Below are 20466 nucleotides of genomic sequence, written 5' to 3'. Positions count from 1 at the left end.
ATACTGTATATTAGACTAACGTGTAAAAATATATATATTTAGGCCTACTGATGTGATTGCGAGATGGAGAGAGAGAGGAAGGAGAAGAAGAGAAGAAGAAGAAGAAGAAGAAGAACGACGAGGGAGGAGGAGGAGGAGGAGGGGGAGGAGGAGACGATGATAATGAATGATGATGGAGAAGAAGAAGAAGAAGAAGAGAAGAAGAAAGGAAGAAGAAGAAAGAAGAAGAAGAAGAAGAAGAAGACGAAGAAGAAGAAGAAGAAGAAGAAGAAGAAGAAGAAAGAAGGAAGAAGAAGAAGAAGAAGAGAAGAAGAAGAAGAAAGGAAGGGAAGAAGAAGAAGAAGAGGAAGAGAAGAAGAAGAAGAAGAAGAAGAAGAAGAAGAAGAAGAAGAAGAAGAAGAAAGAAGAAGAAGAAGAAGAAAAAGAAAGAAGAAGGAGAAAGAAAGGATGAGGAGGAGGAGGAGGAGGGGTAGGAGGAGAAGGAGGAGGAGCAGGCGAAGATGATAAAGAATATAGGTGCACAATTCCATCTCTTTCTCCTTCTAAGATAATTCATTAGATAGCCTTTATTCAAATATCATCTACAATATCTCGGGGAAAAAATAATTTATAGAATAAAATTTCCGAGATGAATCACTTCTCCTTAATAAATTATTGACATAACTTCATTCATCAATACAATACAATCATATAGTTTTCATAGTTCTTCCTCGATCGTATCAATTAGGCAAATGTGCAATTCAAATTCATTGAAATTGTCCAGTAAGACCATTTGCCTTGGAATTGGGATATAAATAAATATGTTTGAGGAAAACAATAGAAAACACAATAATATATACGAGATTGGACGTTCGCACACTTACCGATTCCTCGACGACACGACACAACTGAACAGGAAGCTCTTCTCCGATTGGCTGATTCTCGACACATCAACATAATCAGCCAATCAGAGATCTTCCTGTCCTATCCTAATTCGTGTCGTTGAGGATTCGGTAAGTGTGGAAACAGCCAATCCCGCACAATATTGTGTTTTCTCTAGTTTTCCTCAAACGTTTTCATTTGCATTCCACTAAAGCTGCGGGTTTCCGTTTGTACGTAAAGGCCGTCGTCGACCACGACAAGGTCAGGATCTCATATTAGGTGGATTTCAATTTGTCTAAATAACCTGAAAGATTATGTTCAATTATGTTTTAATGGGGCAGGTTGTGGTTTTTTACTTTCCTTGCCTACCATAGGTAAGGAAAGTATTGCTTTCCAAAAAAAAATAAGGTACCCCAATTTCAAGTTTTCTATACGTTTCGAGGTCCCCTGAGTCCAAGAACATGATTTTTGGGTATTGGTCTGTGTGTGTGTATGTGTGTGTGTGTGTGTGTGTGGGTGTGTGTGTGTGTGTGTATGTGTGTGTGTGTGTGTGTTTGAGTGTATGTGCGTCTGTGTACACGTCTCATCTCCCAATTAACGGAATGACTTGAATTTGGAACTTAAGGTCCTTACGATATAAGTATCCGACACGAACAATTTCGATCTGATGCAATTCAAAATGGCGGCTAAAATGGCGAAAATGTTGTCAAAAACAGGGTTTTTTGCAATTTTCTCGAAAACGGCTCCAACGATTTTGATCAAATTCATACCTAAAATAGTCATCGATAAGCTCTATCAACTGCCACAAGTCCCATATCTGTAAAAATTTCAGGAGCTCCGCCTCATCAATGCAGATAGATTCCCAATTATTAGGCTTCAGATACAATTGAAACAAAAAAAATCAAGTGTATTAGATTGAGCATGAGAATCTCTAAAATTAATGTTCAGTAACATTTTCACGTAAAATTGAAAATAAGCTATAAATTCGAGAAAATGTGATTATTCAATTGCAAATTATTGTTGATTCTATTAAATCATTCACTATGAAGAGATAGCAGACCTCATGTGTGTCTCCAGCGTTATTGCCCTGTCACCAGCTGGCTCAAATCTTTGAATAGTAGACTTGAGATGCGCGGGAACACTAGCGTCAGGTGATCAATTTTCATAACGGCAAGGAAAGTTGTGTGAGTGCGCCAAACCAGATTTTTTATACTTTAAATGGCAATATGTTGATATTATTAGGAATGTTTGTAGAATAATAAACACAAATTATGAAAAGTTATTTGATCAGCTGTTTTAGCACACTTAAAATTTAAACAATATAATATGAATGTCAACCATGTTTGTCGTCGTCGTCGTCTGCAGAAATTTATGCACAAACGAAAATGCACCTTTAACAATTCCAAGGAAAATGGACTCACTGGAAAATTGCAAAATTCGCCTATGAATACGATCAAGGTAAAACTAAGAAAACCATTTAACAGCAAAATGTGAAAAAAGCCATCAGAAGACATTCTGGAAATAATGATTCAATTGAAACCTGAAATTAAAGTGTTTTATGACAATGTTTTATGACTCAGTCAGCTTTTATCAATTAGGCACGTTAAAAAACTATTCAATTAATGTCGGTTTTATATTATCCAACGATGTTGATAAGATCAATTCCACGTAATAGTGGAACTCACGATTGGTCAAGGCATGGCGTAAAGAACTATGATAAGCGTTTCCTTCTTCTGTGTCGAGGATAATTAACTTCTTCTAAACTGTGAAAATAAAATACGCACCATGGACTCCAAAGTAATTGGGTAAATCCTTCTTTCATCTCAGCGTAATAATAATAATAATACAAGGTCACGATGATGTGATAAGACCACGATTGAATCAGCACTGTACAAACAAGAGCATTTTTTTTAATTGCGTCAGTCCTTTTTAGACAGACCATAACTACTGAAATATTATGACATCACGTAGATTTCTAATCAAGATTTTAGAATGAGTGTGTCATTATTATGAATGACACAATTTAGCACTCATTCATCTGGTTCTGGGTCACTGCGGTAATTTGGTGTGATAAATTAATCTTTCTGTTCTCTCAGAGACAACATAAAAGAAAGAAATTCTGTTACGAGATCTGGTGATATTCGAAAACAAAGTCCGATTCTGAAGATTAACATAAGAGGAACCCGATATTTCATGTGTAACTGCTGTGAATAAAGGAATCTAACATTCAACACAAGAGTTTATGACTGAAAATCATTGTCTGAAAAACATGTTTTTATTCAGTTTAAAGCTGCGTTTACACTAGAGTTATTAACAAAATGTTAACAACTTAATCCTTATAAATTCTATTAGATTGAACATAACTTATCATACACACATTATGAACATGCGTGTTTGTCAAGTTCCGTTCAATCTAAAAGAATCTTTAAGGATAATGTTGTCAACATTTTATTTATTTATTTATATATTTATCACATTGTGTACACATACTTAGCATGAGGAAAGGCACAACAGGCTCATGCCCAAAACTGTCCCATTTCCAATTTATACTATATACTGTCCAAATCAAAAAGTTGGTTATGTCACTCACACTCTTCAAAATACAATTTACGCTCTTCAATACTCAGATAAACGAGCAAATTTTGAATCAAATTTTGTTAATTGACCGAGCGAAGTGAGGTCTAAGATTCAAGTCGACGGTTTGGCATTTCTCTTAATGTTTAAATGTTTTTATGTTGCGCATTTACGGCGAAACGCGGTAATAGATTTTTCATGAAATTTGACAGGTATGTTCCTTTTTAAATTGCGCGTCGACGTATACACAAGGTTTTTGGAAATTTTGCATTTCAAGGATAATATAAAAGGAAAAAGGAGCCTCCTCCATACGCCAATATTACCGTAAAAATCAGACTTTAGAATTATTCATCATAAAATCAGCTGTCGGGTTGACTATGAATTGCATGCCATGACGCATGCAATTCAATATCTCAATGTAACTCAGACTTTAAAATTATTCATCATAAATCAGCTGTCTAGTGGACTATAATACTACCCGTTCAAAAACATTGAACATCTTGAAAATTGTATCTTTCCATCAACGTAGTAGACAGTTGCAGCCAGACCTGATAACAGCGCTCACATTCACATTCCGGGATGACACGTCACGGTACGATAGGACAGAAAGCTATATCCATTTAGGATTTTTTCTAGACATTTTAAATTGATAAATTATTTATTAATTTTTGAGAAAACATAACAACAGGTCAATATAACTTACTGAGCGCGAGGTCTACTGTTCACATAACTATTAGTAACTTTGGTCTAAACGCAGCTTTACACTTTCAAGGTATGAGCTTACAGAGATAAGGCGTTCCGAGCTCCCCTATGGAAAGAGCAGTAAATGATTGTAGTGAACATATTGGAATGATATAAACCGATTCCGATTTGCTAAAAATTGATATAAGTGAAAGCGTGACACCTTTTTATAAAGAGATATGAAATATAATTTACTTCACCTTCACAGTGTATTAGAAAAGACGGCTCAACCAATGAGAGAGAGAGTATTACTAGTGTGAACAGCTAAGTTTAGTCTTCTTTTATTATGCTTTCCTCAAATGCAAGGAATATTAGACACTTTTTGTAGACTATAGTTGAGAAGTTGATATTGTGGTAATTATTCATATTAAATAAGAAGACAAAAAAAATTGTCAAAAACAACAGATTTATCAACAACAGACATTGTTTATCAGAGATTGACAATGGTGTAACAACCGAAACCGGTCTTTCTAACTTTCAATAAATCTGCGGTTTTTGACAAATTCTTAGTCTTTCTTTCTTTCTTAGTCTTTCTTTGTCAAATCTGCGTATTTTATGTCCCTGATTTTCACTCATAAACCATATTTGTCTTAATATTAAATAAGAAGTCTAAGAAATTGTCAAAAACCACAGATTTATTGAAAGCTAGAAAGATCGGTTTCGGTTGTTACACCATTGTCAATATCTGATAAACATTCATTGTTTAACAGAGATTGTTTATCAGAGATTGACAATGGTGTAACAACCGAAACAGGTCTTTCTAACTTTCAATAAATCTGCGGTTTTTGACAATTTCTTAGACTTTCTTTCTTTCTTAGTCTTTCTGATAGTATATCAGATAGTATATCGTATATAGTATATGATAGTATATCTTAGTCTGTCTCTCTTAGTATATCTGATTTAATATCAGTTGTTAATTCTTGTTCAAAATAATCAATTACATCTTAGCCATCAGGAAAATATATGTTTCAATGATTAAAATATATATATATCTTTGACTTCAAAATTTTCTGAAATAACTCAATTTATTCAAAGTGCGTTGATATTAAGTGCAAAATTTGACTATAATTTGGTATTCTCATCATTCTAAATTCAAAATTTGTAGCTCATATATATTTTTGGACAGAAATTGAATTTTAACTTTCCTCAGTAAGATCATAACCTATTTTTTCGGACATTTTATTATTTATCAAAATTTGGGAACATAATAGTTTTGGGCTATGCCTATTGTTCTATCCCGATCATATTCATATGATTTGTAATTATATCAACAGATAAATAATAAATAATAAATTTTCCTAATTGAGATTAAATGTGAACTATTATATTATTTTGAACTATCATAACATTGAACTATTATGTAAACATTAATCATATTTTTACACTGTTAAAACACGATCTGGTAACGTTGTGGAGCTAAAAAAGGATAGCGCTATCTGCTTTGTCGAATAATAGACAAAGATAGCAATACCAATGATCTGCCATTATAGCGTGGACCTCACTATAGGATAGGAGTCTGATTCCAACAATGTGTGATACAGATTTACCCAAAGAAATTAATTATTTTTATCATTGGAAAAATCGATGATTCACATAAAATAAGCAATTACCAGGATATAAGAACTCGTAACAAATAGGTGACTCAGGTTGAAATATGGAAGAATTCAGGTTGATAGAATCAGAAATAATGATATGAGGAAGGTTTTATTGATTGCTCCTCTGCATGAAAGAATTATACAAAATAGACGCAACTGGTGCAGTCATTTGGATAGAATGCCACCTGGAAGAATGTCCCTTGAAGTCCAAAACTATAGACCTAATGGAAAAAATATGTAGGGAGGCCAAGAAAGAGATTGGTACCGGAACAGGTTAATCAATAAACAATGAGTGAAGATGAGTTGATGAGGTTGAAATATGATAGTCAGTTCTCCTTGTTATAGAGAAGATGAAGGCCACATACTAGAATTATTTCACAGATAACTGAAGAATTTCAGACGTGGATGAGATCTCCAATAGGAAAACGAGGAAATACTGCAGGAGTGACTATCAAATTCGAGGCATAAACTTGGCTAAAAAGGCAAGAAGACCCCACTCTAAATCAATGGAATGACGAAGCTTGAAACAACAAAGCTGTAAAGAACGAAATAGACTTTGTACATCGGGCAACAAACTATGATAATTAATTCCATTATTTGAATTCGAATGGCTTCTTCTTCCTTTGTTCACGGTTCAAACAATTGTGAATGAATTAGGGTTCAAATCACCTTGTTTCAATCTGAGTTAGGAGAGGAATAAACATCGTCTATAATAATATATAAGAGGGATATTTTTGGAAGAATGAGTTTCAACTTTCAAAGAATCTTCTAGCCAAATTCAAATTGTGATCCTTTTCCTTGTTCGAAATAAGGCTGCATGACTAAATATGGAGTATGAATGAAAGACGTATCTGTAGAATGCTGACTACAATCACCAATACAATTATCTATTATTATTTCAGTTTGTGATTGTTGTAAATTAATTAGAAAATCATTGAAACACTTCAGTATGATTATTCTGTTGCATATTTTTTATTTTTTTTCTTGCTGGGTCAATGGCAGGCGTTCATGCCCTTGACCAATAGCAGTACTCGCCTATTAGTATAAATTCTGCTACTCTTGTATTTAGTTTTAGTTTATCAGAGATTGACAATGGTGTAATAACCGAAACCGGTCTTTCTAAGTATCAATAAATCTGTGGTATTTGACAATTTCTTAGTCTTTTTCAATTAATCTGTTGCATATCCATACTTTTTCATTATTAAAATCAAACTTCATTATACCATCTAAATCTCCTCAGTGCTGAGTATGACATGAAGATCTCATTAAGCAGAACGAAGGTGATGGCTTTCCAGGGAAAATATCCATTGATATCTAAAATAGTCCTTGATAATAAAGTCCTGGAACAAGTATCACACTTCAAGTATTTGGGTTGTGATATAACCTATGAAATGGACCAAGACTTGAGTGTAAAATTGAATTGATTCCAATTCATTTTGTGGAACAATAAATAGGACTTTGAGAAACAGAGCCAGGAGAGAGACAAAACTTAAATTCTATAAGGTTATGGCCATTCCAACGCTCTTATATGGCTCTGAATCTTGGATACCTAGGAAGAAAGAATGGAGTAGGTTACAGGCTGCCGAAATGAAGTTTTTAAGAGCAGTAAAAGGGTGCACAAGGGAAGATAGGCTTCATAATGTTGATATAAGAAGCGAGCTCAACATAATCTCCATATGGCAGAAGATTGAAGAAAATTGGCAAAACTGGAGGGAGCATGTTGAAAGGATGGAGAGCGACAGGATTCCCAGGGCAGTCATGTTGTATAACCCGGGTTGGAAGGAGAAGTGTGGGCAGACCCCGTAAAATATGGATGTGATGGTGAGTTTGAAGTCAGAACAGGCAAATTGCCTAATCCTTGTAGGAAGACGACGACGACGAAAATCAAACTTGAATTCAAAAAACACTTATGAAGTGGAAATGCACTTACATTGGTAGTGACGATGGTTTCGACCTGTTGTCGGCTATCATCACAGTGCATTTTCATTTTTCACTTCATAAGTGTTTTGAAAATTCAAGTTTACTTTCAGTACGGTATACTCTTCATTTGACTAAATGTTCCTGAATGTAGAAGAATCTGGTAAAATCTCGTAATTCCAATATTCCTTATTTGAGGCAGTTCCAGTTTTTCGTCAATCACTATTATTTGTCGATTTCTCGGGATTCTTAATGAGAATTTGTTCTATTGAAACATCATTTTCTCTCATATTCGAAAATAATAGGGTATTAGTAGAAGCAGGCCTACCTATGTTTTTAATTTATTGAACACGTTATCACGATGCAACTCCTTGATAATTATTGTGGTTAATTCTTTGAAGAATATTTTGTTTTCTCCGAGAACTTTAGAGAAAAATAACTCTAGCGGAGAAACACAGAACTAACTCAAGAGACCAAAACCTATGAGAGCGGCTTACCCACGCCTCAAATTGTACGAGCAGTCTCATTGGTCAATGTCTTGCATGTGCTTGCTATTGGTGTAATGCTGTGGAGGTGAAATGGCGACTGATCAACCCATCGACCAATCAGACAGCTACTCGGTTTTGGATGCGTGAACTATGACTACTAATCCTACATCAATTTCATTCTATTGCCCTGAGAATTGTTGGTAGAGAGTTACTGGGGATGATATTTTTAATATTCTTTCCAAAGAATGAACATTGATTTGTCCAAAGCACCGCCAATTGTAGATTGCATTATATTGTATAGTTATTCCAAATTGATTCTTTTTTTCATTGTACAGTTCAATAATTATTTTCTTAGTTTATGTTATGTAAATTCATATAAAACTTTGCTGTATTGTAAGCTATTGTATAAGTGTATAAGCCAGTAAATATTGTAATCTACATAAATAAAGTATTCAATCAATCAATTAATTATATTAAACGATAAAAATGCAATGAAAGAAATTATATTATTTAGGGCCGGTATCCGAGCTCAGTATTCAGCTAAGTTCAAGACTTTAAACAGCTGGAGTCAGAAAATTGGCTTTCCGAAACGGGGCGTATTCGCAGTTTTTATGATAATCTTTATTTTCTCATTTCTATAATATTGTAAACGTTTTTCCTTGACGAAATGAAACATTCAAAATAGCTGAAACTTTACACTATTTTCTCTTCATTTTATTTTGTGTTCAAGTTTCTAGATTTTCGAAATTCAATTTAAACGTTGACTGCGACCAAAGTTAGTAGACAGTAGACAGATTATTTATTTATTTATTTATTTATTTATTCATGGAGACAACAGGTAAAAAACCCATTTTGCCTCCTCTACACTATACAATAATTTCCAACATTATAGTGAGGTCCACGTTATAATGGCAGTGAATAAAGATAGGAGAACAGCGTTGCCGATTCTTTGTCTTAATTATATTTCTACTTTGTCAAAAACAGATTTGGCATCTTTGCCGAGCTAGAAAAGGATAGTACTACCTGCTTTGTGAAATGATAGACAAATATAGTAGCATCAAAGTTAATCAACTACTGTCATTATAACCTGGATCTCACTATTCTTGGACTACATCTACGCCCCGTTTCGGAAAGCCAATTTTCTGACTCCAGCTGTTTAAAGTCTAGGACTTAGCTTAATCCGAAGCTCGGAAACCAGCCCTTAAAAGAGTTTTGTAAGTACATTATTGTATAAATTTCGCAGAAACTATGTTTTTGTTTACTGAGAAATAGAATTTATTTATTAATTTTTTAATAATTTTTTATTCCAAGAACGAGAAAAGTTTAAATTCGATACACAGGTTCAGTTGGAAAGCGGAGCTGCAGTTCTAGAGAGTTTTAACACCCAGGTTGAAAGAAAAATCATGTTCCGGTTGCGTACAGTTGATATCTCATCAATGACCTTCAACTTACCATCTCTCAATATTCAGGAGAACGTTTCGCACCTCGAGCCCATCCAAGCTCAATGTCAAACTAATTGTTACAATCTATTTATTTATCATATTCTCAAGCTCATCATCATTGATTAGCACTCCATTCACACATCTTGTGCTGTCATTGCTATGAATAAGAAGAATAATCAATGAGAGAATGTCATTGTGCTATGAATTTTAGCATGTAATATTTCTATTTTGGTGATGATAATGTGAAATATTTCTTCTATATGTTTGGAGTTGAAGCATCTGAATTTAAAAATCTACTCTGAAAATTATGTGAAGTGAACAACTACAAGCCTTCATGGTTTATTATTGCAGATTGAATAAGGTAACTGATAAGCTAGGCTAGATGATACAGAATATTATAAGTTAAGTTTGTTTTTTACTTTCCTTGTCCTATTACCATAGTTAAGGAAAGTATTGCTTTCCGAAAAAAATTGAGGTACCCCAAATTCTAAATTTCTATACGTTTCAAGGTCCCCTGAGTCCAAAAAAGTGGTTTTTGGGCATTGGTCTCTATGTGTGTGTGTATGTATGAGTGTATGTGCGGCTCTGTACACGATATCTCATCTCCCAATTAACGGAATGACTTGTAATTTGGAACGTAAGGTCCTTACAATATAAGGATCCGACACGAACAATTTCAATTAAATGCGATTCAAGATGGCAGCAAAAATGGCAAAAATGTTGTCCAAAACAGGGTTTTTTCGATTTTCTCGAGAACGGCTCCAACGAATTTGATCAAATTCATACCTAGAAAAGTCATTGATAAGCTCTATCAACTGCCACAAGTCCCATATCTGTAAAAATTTCAGGAGCACCGTCCCATCTAAGCAAAGTTTAATTTTAGATTCTCAATTATCAGGCATCAGATACAATTTGAACAAAAAAAATCAAGTGGAAAAGATTAAGCATAAGAATCTCTAAAATTAATGTTCAGTAACATTTTCACATAAAATTGAAAATAAGCTCGAAATTCGAGAAAATAATATTATTTAATTGCAAACTGTTGCAACTGTTGATCCTATTAAATCATTCACTATGAAGAGATAGCAGACTTCGTGTGTCTGCAGCGCTATTGTCCTGTCACCAGCTGACTCTGATCATAGTAGACTTGAGATGCGCGTAAACACTAGCGTCAGTTGATCAATTTTAATAACGGCAAGGAAAGGTGAGTGAGTGCGCCACACCAGATTTTTAGTGCTGCAAAATTATTTCTTTAATATGTGAATATTTCAAATTTTAGTGATCATAATGTGAAATATTTCTTCTATGTTTGGTTTTGAAGCATCGAAATTTGAAAATCTACTCTGAAAATAATTAAGGACTGAAAATTTTGTGAAGTGAACAACTTACAAGACTTAACCTATTTCGGACTATCTGTAACCTCATCTAAATTTGGGAGAGGAATACCACAAGGTTACCTTATTTTTCTCTCCCTATCATTTTGATGATGTACTTATTGTATGAATCAATCAATGAAGAAGAATTATGGGAAAATTCCAGCGGATGGAATGAGAGTTGAGAACTTGTCTCAAATATTGACTGACAGACGCTGAGAAAACAATGACTCGACAATGCAAAGTGTTTCTTGGAAAGGCGGTTCTGTTTTGTTAACAATGTTCAAGCATCGACTTCCACGGATTCAACAAGGAGAAATAAGAGGAATAAGTAAGTATAGTGAGAGAACTAAGCATTAGAGAAATAAGCAAGCCCTTCGAGTTTGCCTAGTCATTATTGGCAATCGAATGCAAGGAGACAATCAAGGTAGAGAGAGGGTAGAGACAGAGATGAAGTACTCAACCGTTGTGTAGTGGAGGCTTTCAACTCTTGATGATACTTCACAATGATTAATGAATGATTGATGGACTGTGTCTAGCCTTTCATCACAGTAAATAATGGAAGATTCCTGGAACGGGTTATTGACACACCAAAATCCTTGCTGGTATCATACCTCTGAATTTTCGTCAGTTAATCTTTACTTGGATGATAGAGCTTATCTACTATAAAAAATCTGGTGAAGTAGACTCACAGAACTTTCCTTGCTCATATTTGAAACTACGATCAGACTTTTGTATAATATGTGTATATATAATTGTTTTCAGAGTACTTTTTCCCTTGTGTAAATTGTAAAATTCGATGATTTTTTTAGTCGACATTTTTTTAAAGTCGTCAAAACAGCTGTTCTACAGATGAAATATCTCGACTATGTGTTCTTTTTATGAACTGCTCTACCTACCTACCTCATGCACGAGAAGGAGGTTACAAAGTCCATTTCTCAAGGATGTGGTGGACCCCCCATTAGTTTCCCAGAAAAGAGACTCATGCCAGTTAATAGAGCTGATAAATAACTATACAGAGTATGAATTTGAAATAAATCAATCGAGAAATTTTTGAGAAAATCGTGAAAAACATGGTTTTTCAGTAATTATCCGCCATTTTTCTCTAAAATATTACGCAGCTCCTGCTATTTTCCTAGAAATGAGACTTATGTCAGTTTATAGGGCTTATAAATAGCTATCCATGGTATAAATTTGAAGAAAATCGTTGGAGCCGTTTTCGAGAAAACCGTGAAAAACATGGTTTTTTAGTCATTATCCGCCATTTTTCTCAAGAATATTACGGAGCTCCTGAAATTTTCCCAGAAAAGAGACTCATGTCAGTTGATAGGGCCCATAAATAGCTATCCATGGTATAAATTTGAAGAAAATCGTTAGAGCCGTTTTCGAGAAAAACGTGAAAAACATGGTTTTTTAGTAATTATCCGCCATTTTTTCCGCCATCTTGAATTGAATTTTATTGAATTTCTTATTGTCGTATCCTTATGGTATAAGGACCTTAAGTTTAAAATTTCAAGTCAATCGGTTAATTAGGAATGAAGTTATCGTGTTCACAGACATACACACATAAACACACACACACACACACACACACACACACACACACACACACACACACACACACACACACACACACACACACACACACACAGACCAACACCCAAAAATCATGTTTTTGGACTCAGGGGACCTTGAAACGTATAGAAAACATGAAATTAGGGTACCTTAAATTTTTTTGGAAAGCAATACTTTCCTTACCTATGGTAATAGGGCAAGGAAAGTAATAAAAAGGAATAGCAACTAAGACAGTTGTGAAGTGAACAACTACTACAAGACTTGACCTATTCCGGACTATGTGTGTAACCTTATCTAAACTTGGGAGAGGAATAGCTCAAGGTTACCTTATTTTTTCTCTCCCTATCATTTTGATGATGTACTTATTGTATTGTATGAAATAATAATACAGTAGAACATCAATTATCTGAATTTGAATTACAGTATCCGATTATCCGAATCGCTTTCAGAAAAAAATAGACAGAGTTTCTGCGAATTCCAGTTATGTTCAAAAAACTTTAAAACTCTCTCAGCAAAGTTTAATTTATACAGTTGAGTATTTGATTTTAGTTGAAGTAAATAATACTATAGTGAGGTCCACGTTATAATGGCAGTGGATAAAGATAGGAGAATAGCGATGCCGATTCTCTGCATTAATTAATTATATTTCTACACTGTCAAAAACATAATTGGCATCGTTGTGGACCTAGGAAAGGATAGTACCACCGGCTTTGTCGAATGATAGACATGGATAGCAAAACCAAAGTTGAACAAATACTGTCATTATAACGTGGACCTCACTATAGGTATAACCATAGAGAAATAATAGCGTAAGTAGATATCCCATGGTATAGGGAATTTATGTCGCAACTTTTACTGTTATCTCAAGCCGATTATTGTCGATTATTGTCAATTTTTACTGTTTTGTTGGGGTGAGAGTGTATGAACGGCACAATTTGATAGACTACCAGCGTCACACAGCTGCATAGGAAAGAACTACGTGGACTATCGGCTTGGGATAACAGTAAAAGTTGCGAAATAAACACCCTATACCATGGGATATCTACTTTCATGCTATCGTTTCTCTATGGTATAACATAAATAGAGTTTTTTTTCTAAATCTCCCGTTTTTTGTGAAAACTTAAATATTATACAAAAATATGTTATTCAGTGAGTTGGGTACGGTGCCAATTGATTCGGAACGTTGGATTTCTACTGTATTCCTCTTCTACAGTAAATGAGCTCTATCATCCAACTAATAATAATAATAATATCGCATTGACCTGGCTGGCTCAGGTCTGGTGTCAGAGTTTTCAGGTCGCAACTGATCAATTTCAGGCCTCTGACATGACCTAACACGACTGCTTTTTAGGCAGCCGGGACCGACGGCTTAACGTATCCATCCGAAACACGGGAGTGACCCGAGATAAATATCTTGCCCGAGCCGGGATTATCCCGGGATTGAACCCGGGCCTCTGAATCATGAAGCCAGCATCTCATCCACTCGACTACGGCCACTCCATATCAAACTAAAAATTGGCCTAGGTGTCTAGACATGACTTGGAGATTTAAGTGACATGACAGAGATTTAAGTGCGTTTAAGAGTTCAGTTGGATCAAAAGCATTCAGTTGGATCAAATAGCTTCATGATATTGTATTTTTATAATTGTTTGATAAATAATTTATATACATAATTTCACGAATGATCAAACCTACTAACGTTATAACAAAATCAAATAGAGAATAACAAACATAACCAAATAATAAAATCAGCATTCTTCAAGAGTTTTCAAATTTCCAAAAAGAAGGGTCCAAATTAAGTTAATTCACAATCAGTAAATTCATTGATTATTTATAATGATGGATTATGATAATGTTGGAATGGAGTATAAACTGTTGAACCTAAGCAAGATTTCCAAATCTATCTTAACAACGCTATTTGAATGAGGATCTGCAATGAAGGTTTGGAAATTCATTGATATTGAAGCGGAAGAAAGCCAATGATCACCCGATAACTCCAGGAAGCTGCAAAAACTTTTCCACTGACCAAAGAGACAACAAGAATAATCATCATAACTTGCTGTTACAACAGATCTGAACTAATTTCGATTAATTATTTGACGAGACAATTTCTCACATCAACGATTTATGAGATTAATTTTGACAGATGATGAAAGAGACGCCGATCTTTGACAATGAGGTCAAGAGACAAGGTCGACTGTCTCTCACACTATTGACCGAATGCAAATTTTTCAAAACAAACAAACGAGACTAACTGATAGAAGAAAAGCGTTTTCAGAGACCGACGTTTGATCGGCGTTCTCAAAGACCGACGTTTGATCGGCGTTCTCAAAGACCGACGTTTGATCGGCGTTCTCAAAGACCGACGTTTGATCGGCGTTCTCAAAGACCGACGTTTGATCGGCTTCTCAAAGACTGACGTTTGATCGGCGTTCTCAAAGACCGACGTTTGATCGGCGTTCTCAAAGACTGACGTTTGATCGGCGTTCTCAAAGACTGACGTTTGACCGACGTTTTCAAAGACCGACGTTTGATCGGTGTTCTGAAAGACCGACGTTTGACTGGCGTTCTCAAAGACCGACGTTTGATCGGCGTTCTAGTGTGAAGTAGGCCACTGGTCGAGCTTTAGCCTCAGGCATGTTTGATATAAACATGATTCAGACATGTAATTATGTTTGACATAAAATGACCCATGGATTTTTCATCGCTGTATTGCATGTTCAGCAGGAAATCAAACATCACAACGAGTCGGTGAAAGTGGTACAAAATATTTCACTATGACTCTACGCTATCAGCGTGCACTTATGCAATACCGGCTTTTTTGCATAACAAGGAACATTATCACTGTCAAGAAAATTGATAAAATAAATACCTGAAATACAACTGTTTCGAAATATCAAGAACAATAATTTCAGCTTCTGAATAACTCTAGTAGTTTTCATGTAGTATTTATATTCAAGTGTTCCTGAAGAATTTTGACAAAAATACTGATGAGGAGACAATATTGAAACGCAGAGGCTCGGTTGCACAAAAGCCTGTTGAATTTTAACTGTGATTTAATGCAATTAGAACTTGTAGAATTTGATAAACATACAGTTGAAGAGACAATTGAAACCGATAAGCTCGGTTGCACAAAAACCTGTTAAATTTTAAACGTGATTAAATGCAAATAGAACATGAAGAATTTTCATAAACATACAGATGAGGAGACAATTGAAACGCATAGGCTCGGTTGCATGAAAGCCTGTTAAATTTTAAACGAGATTAAATGCAATTTGAACCATCCATAGTAGACTTATTGTGAAAAGCCTAGAGGATTTGAGATATACATTCACTAGAGGATTTGAGATATACATTCACTATTCAGTCAAACTAGAATATCGACCTTGGAATTGAAACAGACAAGCGATTGTGGGATCGCATTGGTGTTAGATTCGAAGGTATTTTAATATTTGAGTACCAGGAAATCGGGTCCTTAAAATTGATAATGCGGGTGACAAAAAATTATCTATAAAAAAAGGTACAGATCTATAAAAAGAACCTACTACAAGTAGTTCTACGAATAAATGTCCTATGACGAGTTTTATTATTAATAGATCTTAGATACCTTCGTAGCACCAGGGATTGAAGATCATTTTTATATTTTTTGATACAAAAGTATTTTTCCTTCTATGGTAGCACTGAGACTAATATCAGATTATGAATTTATGCTCGACAAATATTTTAAGTCATGGATAATTAAACCCTAAATTTATTGACTCCGGCTATATACTGTATGCTGCAATGCTAAAATTTATATGCTACCATCACAAAATATTAAATTATGATGATAAAAATACTGCTTACTTTATCATAAATGCATACAGTTTGACATGAGAAATTTAGTATAGACAAGCTTGGTACAAGAATATCAAACAGTATTATATATATATATATATATATATATATATATATATATTATATATATATATATATATATATAAGCAATAGTACACAGAGTTCTCATACAGTGTTCACTGTCAAGATTCAAAGGTGGATATAGATATAGATTTGAAGGCTATTCAATCATCATAGGATTAAAGCAGAAGTACAATCAGAAAAGGTGAATAAATTCATGTTTTCCTTCTTATTTTTGTGAATTTTTCACATTCTACACAAAATCTCAACTACCTTTCTTATAGAAAGAAAAAAACATTTTTAATGGTAAGTACACAGTAAATGGATGGATTGAAATATCTTATGGATGTTTATCGAGAGGATTGGATTCGATTCAAAATTTAAACGATATTTTTATTCTTTAGTGAGGTCCACGTTATAATGGCAGTATTTGATTAACATTGGTCTGTATGAGTGTATGTGCGTCTGTGTACACGATATCGCATCTCCCAATTATCGGAATGCCTTGGAATTTGGAACGTAAGGTCCTTACAGTATAAGGATCCGACACGAACAATTTCGATCAAATGCGATTCAAAATGGCGGCTAAAATGGCGAAAATGTTGTCAAAAACAGGGTTTTTCGCGATTTTCTCGAAAACGGCTGCAACGATTTTGATTAAAGTCATACCTGGAATAGTCATCAATAAGCTCTATCAACTGCCACAAGCCCCATATCTGTAAAAATTTCAGGAGTTCCGCCCCATCTATGCAAAGTTTGATTTTAGATTCTTAATTATCAAGCTTCAGATACAATTTAAACAAAAAATTTCGAGTGGAATAGATTGAGCATGAGAATCTCTACAATTAATGTTCAGTAACATTTTCACCTAAAATTAAAAATAAACTCGAAAATCGAGAAAATGTGATTATCCAATTGCAAACTATTGGCAACTGTTGATTCTATTAAATGATTCACTATGAAGAGATAGCAGACCTCGTGTGTCTCCAGCGTTATTACCCTGTCACCAGCTGGCTCTAATCTTTGAATAGTAGACTTGAGATGCGCGGGAACACTACCGTAGCGTTAGGTGATCAATTTTCATAACGGCAAGGAAAGTTGTGTGAGTGCGCCACACCAGATTTTTGTGATATGTTTTGAGAAACTTTCGGAGGTTGCTATACTTCGACTCATCCTCTGTCTGATCATCAGATGTTTTGCATATAATTATAAATTGACCAGAGATTGACAATGGTGTAATAACCGAAACCGGTCTTTCTAATTATCAATGAATCAGTGGTTTTTTGAAAATTTCTTAGTCTTTTTCATTCAATAAATTGAATTCAACATCAACGATAAAATTTTCAATCGTATGAATTTTAGAATAAAACAATGTATGCCGATGATGTATGTCTAAAAATGTAATTACTGGTAGCGAAATGAGAGAAACTGTTCTAGAAGAGAAGGTGAATCTTGTCTCAGATTGGTGTAGAGTTAATAAACTTGAATTCAATTTAGACAAAACACAGGATTTATCTGTGGCTTATGGAACTCGACATTCACCACATTTAGTCAAATTCCTAGGCTTCAACTTACAAAGTGATATCATAGAGAAACAATAGCGTAAGTAGATATCCCATGGTATAGTGCGTTTATGTCGCAACTTTTACTGTTATCTCAAGCCGATTACTGTCGATTATTGTCAATTTTTACTGTTTTGTTGGGGTGAGAGTGTATGAACGGCACAATTTGAGAGACTACCAGCGTCACACAGCTGCATAGGAAAGAACTACGTGAACTATCGGCTTGGGATAACAGTAAAAGTTGCGACATAAACGCCCTATACCATGGGATACCTACTCAAGCTATCGTTTCTCTATGGTAATATTAAGTGGAAGAGTCATGTTGATTACACTATCCTAAAAGTCACAAAGGGTATTTTTATGCTCAAGAGACTGAAGGAGATAGTGTCTCAAAATATCCTAATTACTGTTTACTACAGCTATGTACACTCTCATCTTTCCTATGGTGCGATATTACGGGGAAACTACAAAGATTCTAATTCTTTGTTTATTTTACAAAAGAGGGCAATAAGAAATATATGTAAAGTTCCACCCCTTACGCATTGCAAACCTCTTTTATGTGTTTACCCTGTATTTTTATATTTCAATGTTTATTGTTCGTAAAAACCAATGTTATGTCCTTTTCTAGTCATTCTGAAATTCATTCCCACAATACCAGAAGTAAATTGAACCTGAGAAATGAATATTGTCGGTACAAATCCAGTCATGTGAGTTTTAGGGCGTGTTCAATTCGATTCTTTACCAAATTACCATTAAACATTAGAGACTTGGCTGTGGAAGATTTTAAATTAAGAATTAGAGATTTTCTAATTAGAAACTGCTTTTACAATCTGAATGAATATTTTAGCTTCAATATGAATAATTTTTAAATTGTGATGAAATTGTGATATTATGTACATGTATAACAATGATTGTATTTTTATGACGTGGCCTATACTTGTTTTATACTTGTCGTCCATATAATAAGAGAGAGTAGGGTTGTGTTTGTTCGCATCAAAACATGTCACCTTGTGGATTGCATACCGGAAAAACGGGAATGATTTAGATCTCCAAATTTTGCACATAGATTATAAAAATATCAATCTCGTGCACCTCGAAGCCCAAATTTCAATTTTCCTTCTAGATTTTTTAGAATTAATGTTCAAATTTCATTCATGGGTCATTATAATTGAAATATACAAACCATATTATGTTAATATAGAACTATAATCTAGAGAGACTACCTCTTCGAAACAAAATGGTTAAAATTGGTAACTAAATTAATAACCAGTCCAATTTTGTCAGGTTGGCATTAAGTTGAGGAAGCTAAACAAGATTTCAGTTCTGTCACTTTATTATGTTAGTACGAAGTTGAAGAACTTATCTATACTGTAATAAAGATAATAACTGGCTTATACACGTACGGGACGGGAGAATTAAGTTAGAATCATCATCACGTCTAAGCTACTGGACTGAAATTAACTTGAAATTTGCATATAGATTCAACTGAGGATGATTCTAGGCCTACTAATAATAATAATAATATCGAGTGACCTGGCTGGCTCAGGTCTGGTGTCAGAGTTTTCAGGTCGCAACTGATCAATTTCAGGGCCTCAGACATGACCTAACGACTGCTTTTTAGGCAGCCGGGACCGACGGCTTAACGTGTCCATCCGAAACTAGGCCTACTTCAAACTCTTCAAGATTCCACCCGGTTAGGTTTTCATTTTGTCAAGTTTTAAAATAGACCCTTGCGGAGCAGGGGTCACCTGCTAGTTGGCAATAAATGGATTTGATTTGAATGAATTGGAAGCTATTGTTTGAGAATCAATGGGCGGGAAGGCAAGTGTTTGTGACGCGTAGGTCTTAACAACACTGTAATAATATTGTACAATGCATCTTATTAGAAATTTAGTGAACTCACTGAAAGCCGGTTAGGATGTTGAGTAGCGATGATTTCCCAGCACCCGATGGACCCATTATGGCCGTCAGCTCTCCTGAGTTGAAACTCCCAGCGAGACCTTTCAGCACTTGCTTTTTCGCTGCAACGCAAAATTTTTCTATTATTAGTTTATTTTATTTATTTTCAATACAATTACAAATTGAATGAAAAAGACTAAGAAATTGTCAAAAAACCACTGATTTATTGATAATTAGAAAGACCGGTTTCGGTTATTACACCATTGTCAATCTCTGATAAACTGGACAATCTCTGAGTTAAAAAGACTAAGAAATTGTCAAAAAACCACTGATTTATTGATAATTAGAAAGACCGGTTTCGGTTATTACACCATTGTCAATCTCTGATAAACTGGACAATCTCTGAGTTAAAAAGACTAAGAAATTGTCAAAAAACCACTGATTTATTGATAATTAGAAAGACCGGTTTCGGTTATTACACCATTGTCAATATCTGATAAACTGGACAATCTCTGAGTTTATCAGAGATTGACAATGGTGTA

General features: G+C 34.6%; 1 protein-coding gene across 1 annotated transcript in view; it reads right to left on the bottom strand.

Moving 5' to 3' along the window:
• Window positions 1-20466, bottom strand: part of LOC111056073 (ATP-binding cassette sub-family G member 4) — a 144681-nt gene that overhangs the window by 65998 nt on the left and 58217 nt on the right. Inside the window, 1 exon segment of the mRNA XM_039429590.1 lies at window positions 19929-20046. Within this exon segment, the coding sequence (XP_039285524.1) occupies window positions 19929-20046 (118 nt within the window).

This window comes from Nilaparvata lugens, chromosome 5 (assembly GCF_014356525.2).
Source record: "Nilaparvata lugens isolate BPH chromosome 5, ASM1435652v1, whole genome shotgun sequence".
In the NCBI taxonomy this organism is placed as follows: Eukaryota; Metazoa; Arthropoda; class Insecta; order Hemiptera; family Delphacidae; genus Nilaparvata; species Nilaparvata lugens.
The sequence above is the reverse complement of the archived record's forward strand: the minus strand, read 5'-3'. Positions and strand labels throughout refer to the sequence as shown.